Raw genomic sequence first — 20879 nt, forward strand, 5'->3', positions numbered from 1 at the left:
GGTCTTTTTAAATAAAAATATGCAATTAAATATCTTATTTACTACCAGGTTCCGGTGGTAAAAATAGTTACAACCTTTTCAAGTATAATAAATAATAAACTGCACATAACAGTGTTGCTTATCATTATTAAATTTCTATTTAAATTTCAGTAAGTCTAGCAATCTTTTTTAGTTAAGACAAATAATTAAATAACAGGTCTTTTTATTAACATATTAATATAAAAAACTAGACAATATAAATTGTGTTGAGTAATACTTATTAGTTATCTTTACGAATACAAATAAGTTTTGGTTTTGTTCTTCATTTTATTTTTTTTGTATTATTTAGTTAATAGACAAAATGTTTAGAAACAGAAAAAATTTTTGCCTGAAGTAAAATAAGTAACATGTAAGTTAAAACAGGATACATTGTAAACATTAAAAACTTTTTTAAATAATTACACAAACATGATATCAAATAGTATAAAGCAGCGATGCAAGAAACAAAAAATCTGAATACTAAATAAAAATATCTTTATTTTAGATTATAGTTTTATGATCGAGTAACGTTTTGCTATACGTTTATCACTACAATGAAAGTTATACTAAAGAGCAGGTTTGCCAAGAATAAAAAACTCGTAATATGTCCTGGACAAGATGTTAAAAGATATCCGTGGTGTTCGACTCGATAACCAAGAGGTTTTTTCGTGCACAAAGTTCTTGGAAAAAATATTTTGTCGTTAAATAAACTATACTATACTTTGATACCGGGGCAACAGATGCACCCTAGCTGTAAGTAGACTGTAGAAAGTAAATTAAATGTTTTAAAGTTTTTAATTAAACTATATTTAAAAAAAGCTTTGAAACAAAGCATGGCTTTCTTCATAGGCTTTATATGCAATAATGTATTATAATTTATGTCTTATCGCCTTTTTCAAGTCTACTACTTTAGTAATAGTAAAAATTCATTTAGATTAAAATTTTTTTTTTTTTAATGGAATGTGTGAATAGCGAATATGTAAAAACTTTTATATATAAAGTTTCATGAATCGATTCACTATTAATTTGAACACAGCAGCAAAGCTTGTTTCTAGACTAATATCTTATCAAGCTTCCTCCTGTCACCAAATTCCTATTAAATCATCTATAGTACACTTAAGTAGAAAGTACTTATTCGAAACAGGTGAAATTATTTTTTTCATGTTTATCAATTAATAATTTATTTTAAAGTATTTTTAAAGTTGATGTTTGTAACTAATTTGACATCACACAAACTCATGTACAGAATATAAATGTAATTTATACTCTTTATATAACTTAAAGTTTTATTAGCAAAAGCATGGGCTTATTAAGTAGCCAAATTTAATGTGTACTGATGACATAGAGGTCCTAACAATGGCTTTGAAAATTTGCAGAGTTTTTGAGATAACTACCTCAAATTTTCAGGAAATGTTCCTTGCAATATTTAGAAAATTCTATTGGAACAAAATTTGAAAAATTTAAATTTAAAAAAAAAACTAAAAAAAAATGATTTTTTATTATTTTTTATTAGAACATTTTAATTAAAAAAAAATTCTTTTTGACAGAATTTTCTAAATATATCAAGGAACACTTCCTGAAATTTTAAGGTAGTTATCTCTAAAAACATAGGAGAAGATATATTTTTAGTGAAATAGTCTATTTTTGCAATTTTAGTTTGGGCCTCCCATAAGGAACCTATTGTTGCATCCGACTTTCACCAGCTTTATCTCAAAGAGTATTTTGAATTTTAAAAAGCATCTTGTATCTTAGTAAAAACTATATAAAATAAGATTAGAAACCAAAAAAAGGTGTTTACCCCAACTCCCTTTACCCTATGCCCTTAAAATATTTTTACAAGTGTTCACATTTTGTTTACAATAATTTAATTCTAGTTATAATAAGTTTCAAATTTATATGTTTACAACCAAATCTTAAATGTTTGTTAACAGTTGCTATTGGTTTGATGGTTTTATTCTTTTAACTATTGTATTATTGGAAACTTTTTTATTATTTTCTATCTACTTATTACTATAAAAAATTAAGAACTTCTGAACTATTAAGTTTTTTTATAAACTATAATGAAAACCAAGATTAAGTATTTAGCAATTTTAAATTAAATTTCACAACAATCAGTGCCACCTTTTATATAGTTTTGTAATTATTAACTATTCTTATTCTAAAAATCTTAAATTTTTGCTAAAAATTGACCATGTCATTCAAAAAAAAAACAATTTTTCTAAAAAACACACACAACATAAACTTTTTTTTCTCATACAAAACTAAAGTGATCTAAATTTTTGAGCATTTGTTTTACCTAGTACTTCATACTAAAGGCTTTCTGACTTACTTGTAATGTCCACCAGTATTAGTAAATGATAGCAGCAGAAAACGATCATGTTTACCAGGATTAGCAAATAAATATATAAGAGTAGCAGCTGATGCATCTTGCTTAACAGCCATGACTGAAAACTTGTCTGCTAAATTTGCAAAACCCAAGCAGCTAATAAACTGCAAACGAGCTGCGCTCAAGCTACTTCAAATGCAGCAGACTGTAAACCTTAAAATTTCTTCAACTCTTTTATAGTTCCTACTTTAGAAAATTAAACATTTGTTGCCCTTCTTCATTATAAACCTTCAAATATATAAAGTAAGTTTCAATTTTACACTCAATTAACTCTCAGACATTTTTTTCTACTCCTTATCACAAGTTCCAGAATATCTAGTTTAATTTAGTTGTTACCTCCTTACTAGTTATTGCCAAAAATTTCTCTCTGTTTGCCCCCTGACTTACTAAAACTTTGCATAAACGTGCAATGTTTTCTTCTTGAGAAAATTCCGGTGTAAACCAACAAATCCTAGTTAAGTGTGCATAAAACCAACTTCAAACAATCAATAAGCTCTAAATATAAAGCTCAACAAAAGTATGTCAATAATAGCATGACTGCTGCTTCAATAACCATTGCTAGGAGTTTTCAAAACAGACATTTTCTGCATAAAATCAAAAAAATATTTTACTAATTTAGATCATTGTAATAAATCTCTAAACAATCCAAAAACTACACACTATTGTTTTTCTTATTTACTATAGTCCTTGAAAATTCTCCAAGCTGTCATCCAGAGTTATCCAGAATTTGTCTACCATCTTTGTACAGGTTTTTATTCATTAATATTGTAACTTAACAAATGTTCACAAGTTTGCTAGCTACAATTACTCTACCATTGACCTTGTGTAATAAACAAATGCTAAATTATGTTTGACATCGAAATGTCTATGAATTAGAAAGTTGCATGAAATGTTAGTTTCTCATTACCATGACTAAATGTTTTGTTATTAACCCAAAACTTTGAAGATTAATCTTTAATTGGTCTGACTGTAGTAATTAGCCCACCCTGCTTTAATTTAGCATTATGTTGAACCAGGCTTTTGGTGAAAACATTAAGATGCAATTAAGAATATAGAAGTTTGATAAAATAATTTTAAAATCTATTTATAAACACTAGACTACACCTCTTGGCCAACAACAACAAATTATGTGACAATCTGCAACCTGGTTTTGCTTTTATTAGAACTTGTCAGGAAGACATAGCTACAAGTTCTATGAATCAAACCCAAATTTTTTCAAGTATTTTTGCACTGAAGTGTTCGTTTATGAGTACATCCAAAAATTTGAGGCAACTAAATCATTCACACATCAACACCTTAGGCATTGTCAGTTTTATTTTCATTTACAAAAATCTATCAGTATCAAAAAGACTAGTATTATCAGGAGAAATGTCTTTTAAGGTGATTAGAATTTGAGAATAATTTGCAGTGAAACAAAAACTTGGGATATCTTAGAAAGTATTTAAGCTGACATTAAATTTAAAAGATATCTCAACAGGTTCAATAATACAAGTGGTCTGGTAAAACATAAATGCAGTTTTTTAAAAGCTAGTTAAAATAATACCTATGTTAATACCCTATCAATAGCAAAAATCATTTAAAAAAATTAGTTTATTAAAACCTCAGCGTTTCCCTGGGTCACAATATTAAAACAAGTAAACTCAGTAAGTTTTGTTAAATTGATTACTCTTTAGTTTTATTGTAATTGTCATGGAGCTCCCATGAACTTTTTCATTAGCCAAAATTCAAACCTGTTGAAAAAACTTTCTAGATTTTTTCATTTGTAATTAGTATAACAAAATAAAAAACATATATTTAAAATGAAACCAAACACTGGAAATCAGTGTTTGTTTTGATTTTAAATATAATTTGTTTTGCTTCATTTCTAAACTATTAGTCGCTATAACATAAACTTAAATTAAAAAAAAAAAGTATATATGTTTATACTTTACATAACAACTTGTTTTGTTTTCAGGACCTTATTAGGTTTAATTTTTTTTTTACACATTTCATGATCAAAATTCGGATTTTTTAGTTATTAAAAACCCTAATATTTAGGTGTTTTTATAGTTGCATGACATAAGAAAATTTATTAGTAAGTACAAAAAATAGGAGAACTGATTATGCTTGTTTTAAATATATTTTAAGTCTTATGTTTTTTCCTCTGCACACTAAAATAAGTTATGTGCATACTTCTTGGAAAGAATGTCATTTTGGCCATAGTGGTAATTTTTTAAAGAGATTAATAGACTCAGGCTGATTTGTACTAGTTTATAGTCCCTTAGTCTATATTTTCCCTCATGAGTGGCAATTTGTCCAGTAATAAAATTTACGTTTGTTCTACTTTTGAAACATTATGGTTGGTTATCTTACAGAAGTATACTTTCTCTTTTATATTATCCACTACACATAGTTATTGTCATTTAAATCTAAAAACTTAAATTTCATTTTTGTTAATCAAATTTAGAGATAATATTTTTCAATATTAGATTGATTTTTAAACAGAACATGTCAAAATCAGAAGAGTTCAATGTGGTAATACCAAAAGATCCTAAAAAGAAATTCAATGTAATGAAGTTTAATAGTGGTGGTCAAACTGATGTGCAGGTTATTTTTAATATTTTTATTGCAATAACAGTTTATTGTAAACTATAAATGTAAAGACTTCAAAAAGTAAATCAAAAATAATTTAAAACACAAAGAATTTTGTATTAATAGATTTTGACAAGCTTTATAAATGGAGTATAACACTTAATCTATCCAAAACACAGTCATCGTTCTTTTGTAATTTTTTGAACTAGCAGTCAAACAGATAACTAGTTAAAAGATATAAGTTGGAAAAAATATCTACAAACTTTAATTCACATTAAAAGTACAAAACTTTTTCTAGAGTTTTTCTCGCTTTGTAAATAAACTTGAACAAAAAAAACTAAAAAAATCTAAAGTTTTAGTTTTAAAAGTTTTGTTTGAACTCAATTACTTGTTAAATTTTTTTGATATGTGGCTATCTTTACTTTAATACAATTTTTTTTAAGTTAGTAAACCAGGGTTTTTCAAAGAGGGCCTCATTGGGGACCATATTAGCAAGTCATGGGACAATAAGCTGCAAAAGCTGTGTTTTAATAATATGAAAAAAAGTTTCGGTAAAATATATTAGATTTGGTTTATTGCTGTTTTACTTATATATATTTAAAAAATCATACAGCTGTGTTATTAAAATAAGATTTCAAGCATTAAAAAATAAATGGAAGCCCAAATTAAGGAACTCCAAGTTAAAAGTAAATTTTTCCAGATGAGCATATTTAAAAAAGGTTTTGAACAAATTCAGACTGATTCAGACTAGTTTTAAGCATGAGTGATTGGTGACCCTTAATATATTTTAGTTTTAGTTTACTTAGAGTTAAAAGGCAACCAAACATTATAGATTTAATTCTATCTCCAGTAGTTGCTTTTAATATACTATATCTATGTTTACTGATTTTAGATACACCAAGTATGATTCTTCTCTTTTTACTACTATCAAGAATCAATATTTATTTAAATTGAGTTTTCCTCTACCTGCATTTTTATATAGCAATACAAAGATTTTCAAAAATATTTTTAAATTGTACAGGTTTAAGTACTTTTTAAATCAATATAAGCAAACTGTAGTAATTTACTTTTAAAGCATTGCAATATCCGTACTTGCTTGTAACTAGATAAAGCAAAGTTGAAAACAAAAGCTTGTTTATTTGATAAGAATACAAAATAATTTTTTAAAAACTTAGATTTAAAATTATTATACTAATTTTGCCATTAATTATTAAATCACAAAATTAATTATGTAACAGACTTGGAAAACTGCCACTCTTTCTCGAGATTTGAGTGCAAGAAAACAGTATGAAACAGATCTAATGATGCCTGAGTTTGGAGCTGGTAGTGAGTTTGGAAGGAGGCAAAAATTAGAGGTTTTGATTTTTTTAATAGTTCTCCATAAGCAAAATAAAATTTTGTTATAGAATCTTAAAATTTTTTTGTTAAATAATAATTATTATTTTAAATCGTCAACTACAAGAATACAATCTGTGTATGATTCTATTGAAGGGATCATTAGATGATATGATATAGTTAATAAATTTATGTACTTTAATTTTCGAAAAACTTGCATAAATAAATAAAGGTTATTTTTATTTAAATTTCTGATGAAAATTTATTAAGTTAAATTAAATTGTTGTTTTTCAAAATGTTAAAAAAAATATTTTTTAAGGCAAGAAGGTTGAAAATGGGTGGTCGCCGTAATAAAGGTTTTGTTGTGGAGAATCAGCCTTGGAGTCTAAAAGTTACTAGTCTGGAAATGCCTAAGGATGACAAAAAAGATATAAAACCTACTTTTGTAACAAAAGAATTTCAAGGAAAAAAAGAAGGAGGTATTGGTGAGTAAACAATATTTGACTATCATCGAGGTTTCAAAAATTTATAAAAATGATTGAAAATTTATGAGATATACATTAATAATTGAGTTTCAATTAAATGGTTTAAATTTAGTCAAGAAAGTTTTCTTAAACAGTTAAAAAAACAAGTTATATAATATTCTTACTTAATTAAACTATGTGTTTGTGTATGTAATTTATGCTAAATTTTTAAATTATTTTAAACTTTTGAATTTATATCTTTAAGTCTCAACAGTATAATTTTATATTTTTCGAATACAAAAATGTTTTAATATCCAATTAACTATAAAAAGGGGAAGGATCGATGTATTTTGTGATGACACAAACAAAAGAGTCAAGCTTTGAAGTCCATCCTGTACAAGATTGGTGCGTGTTCAAGAAAAAGATTACTCATCGAACTTTAACTGATGAAGAAGCTGAAAGAGAATGGAACTCCAGAGACAAGTTAGTGTAAATCGATGAATTTTATTTTTATAAACAATTTATGTATTAAAAACAAGCTTAGCAAATTTCTTTTTATGTGTAGAAAGTTAAAAAAGATAAAATAATTTCTAAAAATAATTTAATTTATCTAAGTATTACTTCTTTCTTTATAAGGCAATACAAGTTGGTCAATAAATCTTATAGAAATGTCTTTTAATTAAAAGTGCTCTTTTATGTTAAGATTAATATATCAAATTTACTTAAAACAAATTTATATTATGATGATTTGTATAACTTTGTTTAATTTCTATAAATCCAGTTTGTTGAAATAAGTTTTTTATCCTTTGTTTCTTCTTGTCATAGCATATGTTTTTTTATTTTCCGTCATGTAGGGTCTTAATAGATAACTAAAATTGCTGTTTAACACAAATAAAGTTAACTTGATATTAAAGCAAAAACTACAACTGCTTAATTAACAAAATTTACAAAATTCATAAGTATGTTTACTTAAATAATCAAAAGATTTTACAGAGTACATTTTAAAAAGTTTCATAATTAAAATATTCAAAGCTAAAAAAAGTAAAGTTTTTTTTATAACCTGATTTTAAATGTTAATTAAAAGAAGTTATTAGCTATAATTTTTTACTTAAAGAAATTAAGGATAGTCGTTAGACTAAGATAGTAAGAAATAGTGTAAAAATAAGTATTATTGACTTAAATGAGACTCAAAAGACTACAGTTTAAACTTAGAATAGTTTTTTAGTAAGTAAAACAGTAATTTTAGAAACAAGGAACTAGTTTCTATGAAATCAATACTAACTAATTTATAAATATCTGTGAAGCAAAATATCTAAGAAATTAAAAAAAGATTAAGTAGAAAATTGATACCGTAGGAAAGTTTATTGAATAAAACGAGTTGAATTTTTTTTATAAGCTCTGTATAAATAATAAAAGTAAAAGATACTTAACAGATTTGTTTTTGTTATAAAAACTGCGCCTTACTTTTTAGTGCTTGTGTTAAAACCCCTTACAAAAAATTTCTTTTGTTAAGTTTTAGTTTAAAACTTTTTCTTTTTGTTATAAGTATTTTAAACCTTATTTAATTTTATTTACCGGATATAAGTTACAACAGCATAATTTTTTCAGAATTTTAAACAAATTGAACTTCATGGCACGAAAGCGACTTGCCTTACCTGAACCTGAAGATGAGGAAGAAGAAGGTAAAATTTAAATGCTAAATTGAAAAGTAGATACTTGTGTGAAATTTAATTCCAAGTTAATCATTTGAAGACACTATAAACAGGGTTGCCAAAAAACTTGGAAACCTGGAATAACCTAGAATTTGACAATTTAGGCTTAAAAACCTGGAATTTTAAATAGTTTTTACATTTAAGTGGAAAAGTTTTGATTTGACACAAAAGTCTAACATTACACATAGATTTAAAAAATTTATCATCATCAAAAAGTTTTTTTATTAAAAAACATATTTGAAATAGCTTTACAGTATCTTTTCAATGTTTTTTTACTATTTAACACAGTTTTTCACCTTAAACTTAACTTTAAACTAAAAATAGACCCAAAAATGTTTACTTTTAAAAACATTAAGGAAATTTTAAAAACCTTGAGAAAATTTGCCAAAAACATTTAGCGACCCTGTATAAAGGTTGAATTATAAAGTTTCTATGATGCAGCAGTTTTTTTTTCTTAATCTTAAGCTAGCTTTATGTAGTTGGCTATTTTTTGGCCACTCAGACTGACTTTTTGTATTAAAAGAGTGGTAAAACTGTTTTTAATTTGCGTCTTCCATAATGAATCTGTTAAGCTCACCAACTTTGATCCCTCATATCTCAAAACTTACTTAAGCTTTTAAGTGGATAATTCTTAAGATTATTTTTTTAAAAAAAGTTGATCTCTGTAATATTTTTGCTATTCAAATTCTACGTCCTAGTTTACAAAACTCTATCAAGCTTTCATTAAATAAACTAAGTATTTTTGAATGTACTAATCTACTCTTATCTTTGTTTGTGATTTTATTACACTTAACATTATTTCAGTTACATTCTATTTTATCAACAAAAAACTTGTTTTGATACTTTACACATTTCTTGCTTATTCTTAATTGTTTAATACTATCAAGAGTCGACGAAACCGAAGAAAAGCGACAACGTGACGTCGTTCGGGCTGAAAGTTCACGACAACGACGATGACGTGGGACTGATGTCGAGCTCCGATGACGAGGAGGACCAGGTGGCCAAGAAGAAGAGAGAAAAGCAAATCAAGAAGGAGAAGATGCTTGAAAAGGTTGGCGTTTTCCTTGATACTTTGAAGATCATCTTGCGTACATAAAAAATCGCGATACGAGCTGCTGACAAACTGAAATGGTTTTAGGAACTGGCGGACGAGGGGAAGGAGGATTCGGACGACGGCGACAACGAGGGAAACGAGCTTCAGTACGACAGCGACGTCAGCTCCGAGGACGAAATCGATCTTTCGGCCAAGTACGACGTCAAAGGTTTTCTGAAAATATATTTATTTTTATTTAGAATCTATAAAGTATTTTTTGTTGTTACATACAGCCGAGAAATATTTTAAATAGTGAGTAATAGTACACTTGCATTCTGGTCTTCCGAACGTTTTAGTTTTTATGTTTTAGAATGATAAAAACAAGTTTTAGTTGTAATCAATTGTAAAATTATAAACTTTGAGTCTCTTGCAACAAACGAAGTTCAAATGATTTTATAAAATTATATTTTGTCAAAAATTAACTTGAACATTTTAGACACTTTCGCTTTAATTTTCAAAGGAATTATAAGTTTAAATAGAAGATTATCGATTATAGTTATTTTATAGCTGTAAATAAGATGTTATATAGTTCTTTTTTGTTTTAAGTATATTATTATTTTGAAGAAAATTGTTATTGGATATTTCCTCTTTAATTTAACTTTTGTAAACTATAAATATTGTAAATAAAAAGTAGTAACTGCAACTTATTTTTGTTGTTAGTAAGTTAAAGAGTTTTATTTTGTCCAGGCATTGAGGAGATGAGCGACATGTCATCGAGTTCCGACGATGAAGAAGAAGAAATCGAAGAGGAGAAGAACGAAGGCGACTCGGATTCGGAGTCGGACATCGACGATCAAACCGCGGACGAGTTCATCGGAAAAACCGCCATCATGCAGGCCAGAGCCAAGAACATCAAAAGCTCGTTCGCCAACAAGAAGGCCGCTGCCAAGTTGAAAGACCAGTATCAGCCTTCCGATGTTAAAAAAGGTAAACTTTGTAAACTGCAATACTGTATAACTCTATATACTTAACTTGTTTTTGTAAGTTACCATTTTTTGTACAAAGATTTAAAGTGTTTTAGGAATACTAACTATATTTTACAGGATTTTTGAATTCTATTAAATTGTATAAATACCTTTTAAAGCCTTTTTTACAATATGAACATCTTCAAATTTTTAAAAGTTATTGAATTCATTTTGTGTAACTATTATATTATAAGTGTTTATGAGTATTATTGCTTATAAATTATTAAGTCGTGTAACAAAGTTTGTAAATCAATTTATTAAAATGCTTTTATTGGTTTAACTTAGAAAATAATTAATGTGAAAATCGATGTGTCTTTTTCATATATTAAGAAACTTTGGATCAGGCTATCAAACTTTCATATAACATATAATTTGTTTTTTATTTGTCTAGTTATTATTTACAGATTAAATTTTCTGATTTTAAACGATATTCGCAACGCTCGCTAACAACATACGCTAACAGAAAAGAAAGAGAAGACCCCGTTGAAAAAAGAACCGAAGAGCGAAGTAGGAACGAGCAGCAAGAAGAGGCCAGCCAACGGTCAGCCTGGGGGCGACGTGGAAGCGAAACGCGCCAAGATGGGAGGCAGCGACTCGGTGGTGTGCATGGACAAGCTGAAAGAACTGCTGCGCCTCAAACCCATCACCATCGCAAAAATTTTGAAGAAGTTCAAGCAGGACGGGGTTGACAAGGGCATGCTGGGAAAGCTGATCGGCGACAAGTTGCGGCTGTTGAAGCTGAAGAAGATTGAAATAAACGGCAAGATGCATTTGCATTTGAAAGATTGAAAGCGATAGTGTTGGAGTGCTGACTCTGTGTTTCTGTTCTAGTTGAAAAAAACATTGATTGTTTTATGATAGAAAAATGCTTCTATGTTTTTAATAAACTTAAATTTTTATGTTGGCAAAACGTTTTAAGTCTCGTTCCTAAAGAAAAGTTTTATCTAAAAGGTTTTTTAGATCTAAAAGTTATACCTTAGTAAAACGGTTTAACTCTTATTTACAAAAAAAAACATTGTTTTTAGTGACTTTTTCTTATATTTTAGTCAACTTGAACTTAAATGTGGAATAAATTATTTAATTTTAGTTCACTACTTAGTCTTATTGTTATAAAATTCTTAAGGTTTAATTAATAGTTAAAAATGAATACTATATCTCAAGAAAACTACATTACAAACAATGACTGCAGAACACTTACAACGAGCACTAAGATTGTTCAGGTAAAACAAGTTTACATCAAAAAAACATAATTTCCCACAGAGATAATATTTCCTCATATTTTAAAAATTAATGAGATATGATTTTTAGCTAGTAGATTTTTAAAGCTATTTAAATATTTATTTCTTTTTTTTTAAATTTATTCAGAAGTTTCTAACTTGAAATATTTTTGTAAGAATATTGTTAAATTAGTGTTGTATAACAAACTTGTACAAATAGTTTAATGCGAAATAAATTTGTAAAATAATATTTGTTCTTTTAGATTAACTTCGTTTTAAAATAATTAAGAAAACAGAACAGAGGTTTTTCACTTCTTAAATTATGTTTTTAAACAGAACGAAGTAGAAGAATGTTGTAATGAGCCAGTTGCAAAGAAAAGCAAAATAGAAAAGGCTGACGAACCTACTGATGGTTCGTCCTTGCATTCAGAGGACCGGTGGAACTTCGACATGGTGTTGGGAGACGAGTACTGCGTCAACGAAGAAGCCGTGGGTCTCCGCCGGGTCATTGCTGCGCCCGTAAAGCACAAAAAGTTCACCGCCAACGTGCTCAAGTGCCTCGGAAAGAGCTTTCCTTTCGAGCTTGCGCACGTGAAACGAGTCAAAAGAGAGCTGAACTCGTCGCCCGCCAAGCTGCACGTTGTTCTTTTCATCGAGGGTGTACACTCTGAGCAGTTCGATCTGGTGATTGAAAACAATTGCGAAATCGCGTTGAGTTGTGTGGACGCGAGCCTGTCTTGCATCGAAGAATTCGTCGGCGATTTGTACGTCGCCCACTTGCCTACAAAGCCTCCTCTCACCAGAAAGCAGTTTGAGTTTACGAAAAAGTTTTGGCCCGTGTCTTTTCACGAAGATAAAAACAGGGAAAGCACCATCAGTGGCGCTTGCTACGACAGAAAAGAAGTTTGTGACACAAAAAATTTTTTGAACATTGCTGTCGAGTGCGGAAAAACCGCGAGCAACAACGACGCGGGATGCTCACCCGGAGCAGTCGTCGTAGACCCTAGGCTGAACAAGATAATTTGCCAAGTATCCAGCTCGCAAGTGAAGCGCAAACTGCTGCACAGTCCCATGGTAGCGATCGACTTGCTCGCCAAGCACCAGGGCGGCGGGACTTACAAGGAGGAGTTGAGCGGGATGGACGGTTTGTACTGCAGCGACGAAGCGAAAGGCGATTACTACATCGGCACCAACATGCACGTGTACTTGTCGCACGAACCCTGCGTGATGTGCAGCATGGCCCTGCTGCACTCCCGCGTTTGCAGGGTGGTGTACGCGAGGTCGAGCTCGCAGGGCGGGCTGGGAACTTTGTACAAGATACACGCCCACAAGGACATGAACCACAAGTTTTCAGTCTACAAATTAAGACGTTGAATTTTTTAGATAGTTACACTTTTTTGTTTGTTAGCGAAATATTATAGATAATTTAATTGATTGATTTTTTTATAGTTTATGCAAATAAATTATTAACATAAAAAAGAATCATAAATTTATACTTATTTTGTTCTTATTTAAGTTTATTTTAAGTTTAGTTCTTTTAAATTCTTTTGAACCATCAAATTATTAATATAATACCATCAAAGCTTTACTTTGCGATTTGAAAACTTTGGTTGTCTAACAAAACTTGAAACTTTTACATAACTTATAGTTACTTTTGTAAAAAGTATTTTTATTTATATATTTTTTGTTTACTAAAAAAAAATGTAGTATTTTAAGATGAATTAATTTTAAAAGTTGTCAATGATAAACTTTACAATTGATAAAAAAATATTTTATCTAAAGTTTTGTAAAATCTCACTGTGAATATTACATTTTTAAATATTATTTTTATGGTCATTTACTGTTTGTATATATTTAGCGTTTTAATTACAACTTTAGGAAATTTATATTTAGGTAAAACTTACTTTATTGTTTGATCTTTGTTATAATTTATGTATCTTCTTTGATATTAAAGATTATTAGGTCTTAATTGTTTTGGTTAAAATTGAAAAATATATTAATATGTTTCTAGGCAGAAGCAATCATTTTCAATTTTAGGTAAATTTCATCCAATCTTTACTAAAAAACTTATCTTCACAATCAAAATGCCGACCTCCTCGAAAGAAGTGAACGACGCTATAAAAAGTTCAAAACAGTTAGCCTCATACACAATGGTTATTCAGGCTAGTTGAAATTATAACACAGTTTAAATTTAGAGAAAGATCTTGTTCATCTAAATTATAAATTAATAATCTGTTAAACGCGTCGTTTTTTTTTCCTCATGATGAAATTAAACATAATAACAAATGAACTTAACCGCAAAATTAACAACAACAACATCCGAGACAATCCTACGACCGGTTTCGTCCTAATTAGGACTCATCAGGCAGGAATAGTCGCAAGAAACAAAATTAAAATTGTGGAAATTAAACAAAACATTACACTTTTTGTGTTACACTATTTTTATTAAGTTTATTTACATCAACAGTTGATGTATCGAGTTTTCACGTTCTTGTCGAAATCGATGATGTTTCGGTATGTGAGCGCTGAAACGGTTGGTGTTGTAAACGTCACCCTCACACTTTTGTATGACACCATTCTTTTCTTGTCTAGAGAAGCTTTCAGAAGGTTTTTTTGTTCATTAAATAGTATTTTGTAGGTTTCCTTTCGATTACTTTTAATTTTTTTTTTTATAACTATTATTTTATAATTTGTTTAGCTTCTTAAACTGCCTTTATGCAGTTAAGATTATTATTTTTCGTTTTATTTTATAAACCTTTTTTATGTTATAACCAATTAAAAGAAAAAATTCTTTAAAAACTGACTAATTAATCGCTATTTCAATAATTTTGTAGAGCTTGTCTGAGTGGAAACGAAAAATCTCAAGAGAAATGGAAAAAGCTAAAAAACTTACTATGGTGTGTGTAAGTTTTTGTTCAAAATATTGCTCAACCAGAACGCTAATTAAAATCTACTTCTATCAATGAAAAGGAAACATTTACTTTAAGTTTGAAAACAGATTTCCAATCGGACTCGTTCTAGGGTCGGTATGCGTGACGCTGTGGACCCGTGTGTGGCCGAAACCGGAAAGCATGGCGGATTACGACCAAGCTGTCGTCGTGTTTGCGTTGTGCGCATGCGCGGAACTCGCCATTGAACCGTTGCAAGTCATCGGTCAGTCGTTTGGCATGGTTAAGTTGAAGGTAGGTTTTTTGGAATTGGTAAATGAAAGTTATTTGTTTTATTGATTACAATTTTACGTTTAAGTAATTTAAAGAGAATAACAATATAAAAGTTTTTATTTATAGGATTTTTAAGCAAACTATTTTTTAAAGGTTTTAATGGTATTTTAATAAAACTTTATATAAAATATGTTTTATTTACTACTGTTTTAGAGCGAATGTAATAATTAAAGGCTGCTATTTTAAAGATACTAAGAATTTTTTCGCGAGCTGTATGAAATACTAAACAAGTTTATTTTCAGGTGCTTTCAGAAGGTTTATCTTTAACAACTAAATGTGCTCTCACCTTGCTACTTGTAATAAATAAACCTGATCTACAATTGTGGTGCTTCTGTATAGCTCAGGTATTTTTTGCATATTGTCCAGCCTCATAAATGTTAATACCAATTTTTATTACAAGACTAGCTTATATTTTGTCTTGCTTTCTTATTGCAAAAATTTCAAGATTTAAGTTTTATATGTATAAAAAAATTAAACTGTTACTTAAAGACAAAACTATCCTTATAATTTATAATATGTTCTTTTGTATGATATATTAGTAGAAGATTGAAGGTATCACTAGTTTCAATACGTTCATTTACGTTGGATGTAGTTTTTTTCTACATGTATAGACACTTAACAAAAGCAAAAATATTTAAATTACTACCTTTGTCCTCTACCAATATAAACTACTTGTGATGAAGATAACTTAAAAAATAAATTATTAAACTTATTAGAGTTGCTAATTACAAATATTTCATTGTGTTTCGTAAAATAGAAATAGATTCAACATTAATTTTAATAAATACTAGTAAAAGCTATTTTGCAGATTTCCCATTCAGTTATTATGGTTTTTTCCTATATTCTATACTTTGCCTATTTAACAAAGAGTGGAAGTTATAAGAAATTTGATTTGCCCTTTACCAGTATGAGAGATTTTCTTCCTTCTATAAAGATAAAAGACTACCAAGATTTAGCCAGTTCTAACTACCTTATGCTCACATGGAGCTTTTTCAAGCAATCCGCTTTAAAAAACTTGTTAACTAAAGGTTAATATTAAAAATGTTTGTTGTTATTAATTTTCTTTTTTTTTGCTTTTTTTTCTCATAATTTTTAAATTAATATTACAATACTTAGCTAAGTATGATTTTATTTTTGTTAAAATTATATTATTTTTTGGTTTAACATATAAAATGCGTGATGATTCACAAACTCTACTTCCTAAAAAGTTTTTTTTTTATTAAATAAAAGAAAACTATTCTTTAAGTTTTACTTGCTATTTTTTACAACGAATTTGTTTAAAAATTTAGGTAGTTAATCATTAAATATAAAAAATGGGGAACATTCTTTTATTAAAAGCTTACAAGATTGCTAGACAAATTAATTTTACTTATTTTCTAACTTTGTCATTTAATGCCTAAAATAAATGTTTTTGACTTAGTTTTTTCTTTCAAACCGTCTCCTAAGACTTCTTATTTATTAATTTAAGACATACCAAAATAAAAATTAGGTGCTAATTATGTGATGACTATGTTTGGAATGTTGAGTTTTGCGGAACAAGGGATATTCGACACTGTTACTAATATAGGTGCTCTGGCAGCTAGGTTTTTATTCTAATTAGTTTTATAACGAGTTTTTTTTTTCTTGTATTATGTATTAAAGATATAGCCGAAATTTTTTCAAAAAACCTTTGGCAACTCTGAAAAGACTATCTTAAAATTCTGTATAAGATTTTATATCTATAAATATTTATTAATGGTTTCACTTATATTTGCTTTAATATAAGATCCGATGTTAATTAGAAAAAACACCCTAATTATGCCCTTAATACTTTAAAACTTACATGTTGATAAATATTTTAAGTCCTTAAGAAAAATCTTTTAAATTTTCATTTCTTCATACTTATTTAAGTTATATTAATTTAAGGTTTATATTCTTGCCTATTGAAGATAGCTTCTACGTGTTTTTTGCTAAGATGCTTAATCGAAACAAAACTGCCAAAGAGCATGAGAAGGTTAGTATTTTTTTTTTAGAATTTAAATTTATATTTTCAAAATATTCAAAAATAATACAAAATTAATTATAAAAAGTTTTTAAATTTTTAAATTGGTTATAATGTACCTTTTTTTCTATCAATGTCAAGTTTGTTTCTTTGAGTATTTTAAATTAAATATAAAAACAATCATAGTCGCCACTTAGTATAGAACTTTTTCTTTTACAGAAAAAAAAAATTACTAAGTGTGGCAATATGTTAAAAATTGTTGATAAACAATAAAAAATCAAGAAAGTTGTTTCAGAAAAAAAAAATTTAAGAAAATTTTAGCTATGTTTGATAGCGTTTTTTATTTTATAGGATAACAAGTATTGTATTAAATTGTTAAGTATATAAAAAAGTCCTCCGAAAACTAATGTTTAGCAATGTGTTTCTAATTGAAATTATTTTTCTAACAAAATAATTTTTAGTTATCCTTTTCTTATTGTAGTGTATGGTATAAGATATTTTATGAGATTTTTTTTATAAAAACTTGATTGTGCAATTACTTTTTATTACAACTTTGATTTAAATGAGAACTACATACTTCAACAGTCTAGCATGGTAGAAATATCGAAAGTTCTGTACAGTTTACTGAGACTTGTAGTCATCATTGGAGTTTTGATAATTTCCTTTGGTATGCCGTATTCATTTCTTCTGCTTGATTTGTATGGAGGACATAAACTAACTAATGGTTAGTTTAGATTAAAAGTTTTTTTAGGTGGAGTTGACATTATACAAATTTATTTTGAAAGTCATTTATGTGCCAAAAAACTATCAAGTAGAGTTTGCATATAACATATCCTTCTACAAATTTATTTTTACTGGCTGTAGATTATAAACAGATTTTCACATGTAAATCTGTTTTAAATATTAAAAAATATCTTAGTAAGATTATAATTACGTGAGCTTTTTTATTTAAAGTGGTATTTTATTTAACCATTGAAAAAATATAAGTTTAAATATACTTTTCGATTAACTTCGCTATCATTTTAAAAGTTATAATAAAAAAATATATATTATCCATTATCCATATCTAGGTATCCATTAAACATGCTTATAACTAAACCCTAATTCTAAATTCATCAATATAATAATATAAGTTTTAAATTACATTTTTTGTTTAATACAGACAATGGCCCGTTGTTGCTCAGATTCTACTGCTTCTACGTTTTATTTTTGGCATTAAACGGAATCACTGAGTGTTTTGCTAATGCATCACGAAATCAAAAAGCAATTGATAGGTTTTGTTTTATTGCTTATGTGTTCTTAGATATCATTATGTTTCAATTCATCATCTATGTATGTAATATTTTTTGTGAGCCTGCGTGCAACACTTAACTTACATGAATATTTTTTTAATAACAGCCACAGCACTTTGATGTCATTGTTAGCTGTCGTTTTCGTCGTCATGTCCCTTGTACTTTCAAGTGTGTGGGGAGGTGTTGGTTTCATACTTGCAGACTGCATTAACATGATGTGCAGAACCAAATTTAGCATCGATCATATAATCAGGTTAGTTTTGAAATTTATTGTACTATTCTGACTGAATACTTTTAAGTCCTATTTTTTCTTACTTGCCAAAAACTCTTAACATCAAAAATATGTTAAAATAAAATTGTTCTACAGTCTTTTACTTACAACTTTATTTTGTTTAAATTATCACTATTACTTGTAAGCAGTATTTAGTTGGTAATCAATTTTAAAAGTATCAAATTCCAAAGAGACAAAGCGACACTAGTAGTACTTTAAAATATGTTTTCATACCTAGTTAATATTAATTTTGTTCTACCCAGCTTCTACGAAGACTTTGATACAAATCCGCATCCATTGAAAGGAATTCTACCGAGTAAGCAAGTTGTGGTTGCAATGCTGGCTTCGTTGATAACTTGTTGCATTTCATCGCAGCACCTGTCATCATATTTTGTCATGTTCAGAATACCTATGCTACATGTGTCTGTTGGCGCTCTTTGCTTAGTTTTTGTTTTGTATTCCGTTTACTCATACGAAAAAATTTTAATTCAGTTCCTAACAGCTCACTTTGTTTCAAAAAAGTCAAAATAGTTTGTTATATCCAGCTGTTATACTGTAACAACTAACATATACTTTATTTTTAAATGCTTTTAGAATTATTTATAACCTTTAGTATTTACTTAGTTTTATATTTTTATTGAAATTTTAACTTTTAGGAAATATGTTAAGTTTTTATGTTATTTTATTTATTGAATAAAAATTTTTTTACTTAATCTAAAAAAAATTTTCGAATTGTACTTGGTTTTATCCTAAGCCGGTTTTTATGGTTTGTTTTTAAAATTAGACTAAAGTAGTAATATTTTCTACATCAAGCGTTTGTAAACTTTTAAAGTATTGGCAAATATTTTTGATTACCCAAATTGGTTAGAACCACTCCAAAAAAACTGTTCTTGCATTTTGCTCTCTTTTCTTATAAGTACATACACAAATGTTTCAATCACACTTTAATTAACTTAGTTTTTAGTGCAGTATTGCTTAGTTTTTCTCGAATAAAATGTTATAATATGCTTTTTACTAATTATTTACCTCAGTTAATAAATAAACAATTTAGTATATGAACAATGTTTCAAGTTAACTCAATACTTAAATTAATAATTAATTATAAACTAGTACAGTTCATGACTCTTTATCATACAACCACTTGCTTTTCAACTGAATTAAATTGTTTATAGTTCTCAGTTGAGTATTAAAGAAGTTGAAATTGTAGTTGATAAGAATTTCTAAAACTTTCTTAAAACTAGTTTGTGCAACCGTCTGTTATATACAACGATTATTGAATAAATTTCCGCAATGAAAATACATTTATATTTTATACATTGTGGAAAAATGGATCATTAAAAGTTTGTGTTAAGTAATCTATCTGTTCGACGTTTAAAACAAACAGCGCCTATGTTACATACTAAGCTTTAAAGTATTTCATAGTCATCTACAAGTTCCGAACCGGCCGGATCCAGATCTCAAAAATAAGTCCGGTAGATCGCTTGTTTTTGAAAATTAAAAAAGAAAATTATATTCAGTATTTTGGAGTTTGTGATGAAGAGCAAAAAAAGGAATTAGGCATTTTTGCGTGAAGTTTTGAAATTTCCCGAGATATTGAATTCAAAGTAATTAAAGGATTAAAATCTGCCCGATCATGATTTAAAACAAGGATTCGACTGGTTCGATATAAATGAAGTATAAACCCGGATCCTAATTTTATATACCAGGTAGATCACTAGTTCTTGTAAGTAAATCTTTGATATTTTTTTTTATTGAATTTGTCATTGTATTTTTGATAAAGCTATAAATTTAGTTTTAAAGAACTTGTTCTTCTTCAGACCCGGATAGTTTTTTAATGACTAGGACATTTATTTACTTCTAAGGGAGTGAAAAACATTTTTTGGTACTTTTTCGCGAGAAAACCCAGAGTACTTCAAACGAGATATTTATGAATTTATTGGTTAGTTTAATATTACATACTTCGAAAATAATACATTTAAAAAATGAATATTTTCTTGTTCCTCTGTTAACTGCTTTTAAATAAGCTTCCATCATTATTTATACTCAGGTAGTAAGACTTGGTGCATAAAGTTTGAAAAACGTGAAAAGTGTAGTTATATATTTTATTTTTTAAGAAGTGACATTTACAGGGTTGTGAAAAACTTGGAATTAGGGTAAAAGAAACCTGGAGTTTGTGAAATTTTGAAAAAATCTGGAATTTTAAACTATTTTTAGATGTATAATTTCGATTAGATGCGAAAAAATATTATAAAGATAAAAATTTTGGGTCATTAAAACTTGTTTTCTCAAAAACACACATCTAAAGTAGCTTTACAGTATCTTTGAAATGTTTTTATATAATTTAAGACTGTTT

General features: G+C 27.9%; 3 protein-coding genes across 3 annotated transcripts; all 3 read left to right on the forward strand.

Moving 5' to 3' along the window:
* Positions 1-1043: 1043 nt before the first annotated feature.
* LOC145840275 (general transcription factor IIF subunit 1-like) lies at positions 1044-11667 on the forward strand. The gene is made up of 10 exons (XM_082947474.1): positions 1044-1162; positions 4889-4990; positions 6214-6330; positions 6630-6795; positions 7107-7257; positions 8383-8456; positions 9374-9537; positions 9625-9748; positions 10267-10506; positions 11008-11667. Exons 2-10 carry the CDS (start codon positions 4892-4894, stop codon positions 11331-11333), a joined length of 1461 nt encoding a protein of 486 aa, XP_082803600.1. The 5' UTR covers positions 1044-1162; positions 4889-4891; the 3' UTR covers positions 11334-11667.
* Positions 11668-13228, forward strand: LOC145840276 (tRNA-specific adenosine-34 deaminase regulatory subunit adat3-like). Its single transcript, XM_082947475.1, has 2 exons — positions 11668-11764; positions 12098-13228. Exons 1-2 carry the CDS (start codon positions 11687-11689, stop codon positions 13133-13135), a joined length of 1116 nt encoding a protein of 371 aa, XP_082803601.1. The 5' UTR covers positions 11668-11686; the 3' UTR covers positions 13136-13228.
* A 617-nt stretch (positions 13229-13845) lies between these two features.
* On the forward strand, positions 13846-19455 carry LOC145840611 (man(5)GlcNAc(2)-PP-dolichol translocation protein RFT1-like). The gene is made up of 12 exons (XM_082947924.1): positions 13846-13923; positions 14229-14368; positions 14596-14664; positions 14760-14943; positions 15225-15326; positions 15791-16010; positions 16472-16565; positions 16888-16975; positions 17549-17687; positions 18126-18237; positions 18362-18508; positions 18790-19455. Exons 1-12 carry the CDS (start codon positions 13846-13848, stop codon positions 19055-19057), a joined length of 1641 nt encoding a protein of 546 aa, XP_082804050.1. The 3' UTR covers positions 19058-19455.
* The last annotated feature ends 1424 nt before the right edge of the window (positions 19456-20879 follow it).

This window comes from Thalia democratica, chromosome 7, assembly GCF_965202585.1.
Source record: "Thalia democratica chromosome 7, ktThaDemo2.hap1.1, whole genome shotgun sequence".
In the NCBI taxonomy this organism is placed as follows: Eukaryota; Metazoa; Chordata; class Thaliacea; order Salpida; family Salpidae; genus Thalia; species Thalia democratica.

Coding starts and splice junctions, on each gene's coding strand:
- LOC145840276 (XM_082947475.1), top strand. CDS start 11,687: ATGAATACTATATCTCAAGAAAACTACATTACAAACAATGACTGCAGA. Junction 11,765..12,097: donor CGAGCACTAAGATTGTTCAG/GTAAAACAAGTT, acceptor GTTTTTAAACAG/AACGAAGTAGAAGAATGTTG.
- LOC145840275 (XM_082947474.1), top strand. CDS start 4,892: ATGTCAAAATCAGAAGAGTTCAATGTGGTAATACCAAAAGATCCTAAA. Junction 7,258..8,382: donor GAATGGAACTCCAGAGACAA/GTTAGTGTAAAT, acceptor TAATTTTTTCAG/AATTTTAAACAAATTGAACT. Junction 8,457..9,373: donor TGAAGATGAGGAAGAAGAAG/GTAAAATTTAAA, acceptor AATACTATCAAG/AGTCGACGAAACCGAAGAAA.
- LOC145840611 (XM_082947924.1), top strand. CDS start 13,846: ATGCCGACCTCCTCGAAAGAAGTGAACGACGCTATAAAAAGTTCAAAA. Junction 13,924..14,228: donor CATACACAATGGTTATTCAG/GCTAGTTGAAAT, acceptor TTACATCAACAG/TTGATGTATCGAGTTTTCAC. Junction 14,665..14,759: donor AAAAACTTACTATGGTGTGT/GTAAGTTTTTGT, acceptor GTTTGAAAACAG/ATTTCCAATCGGACTCGTTC.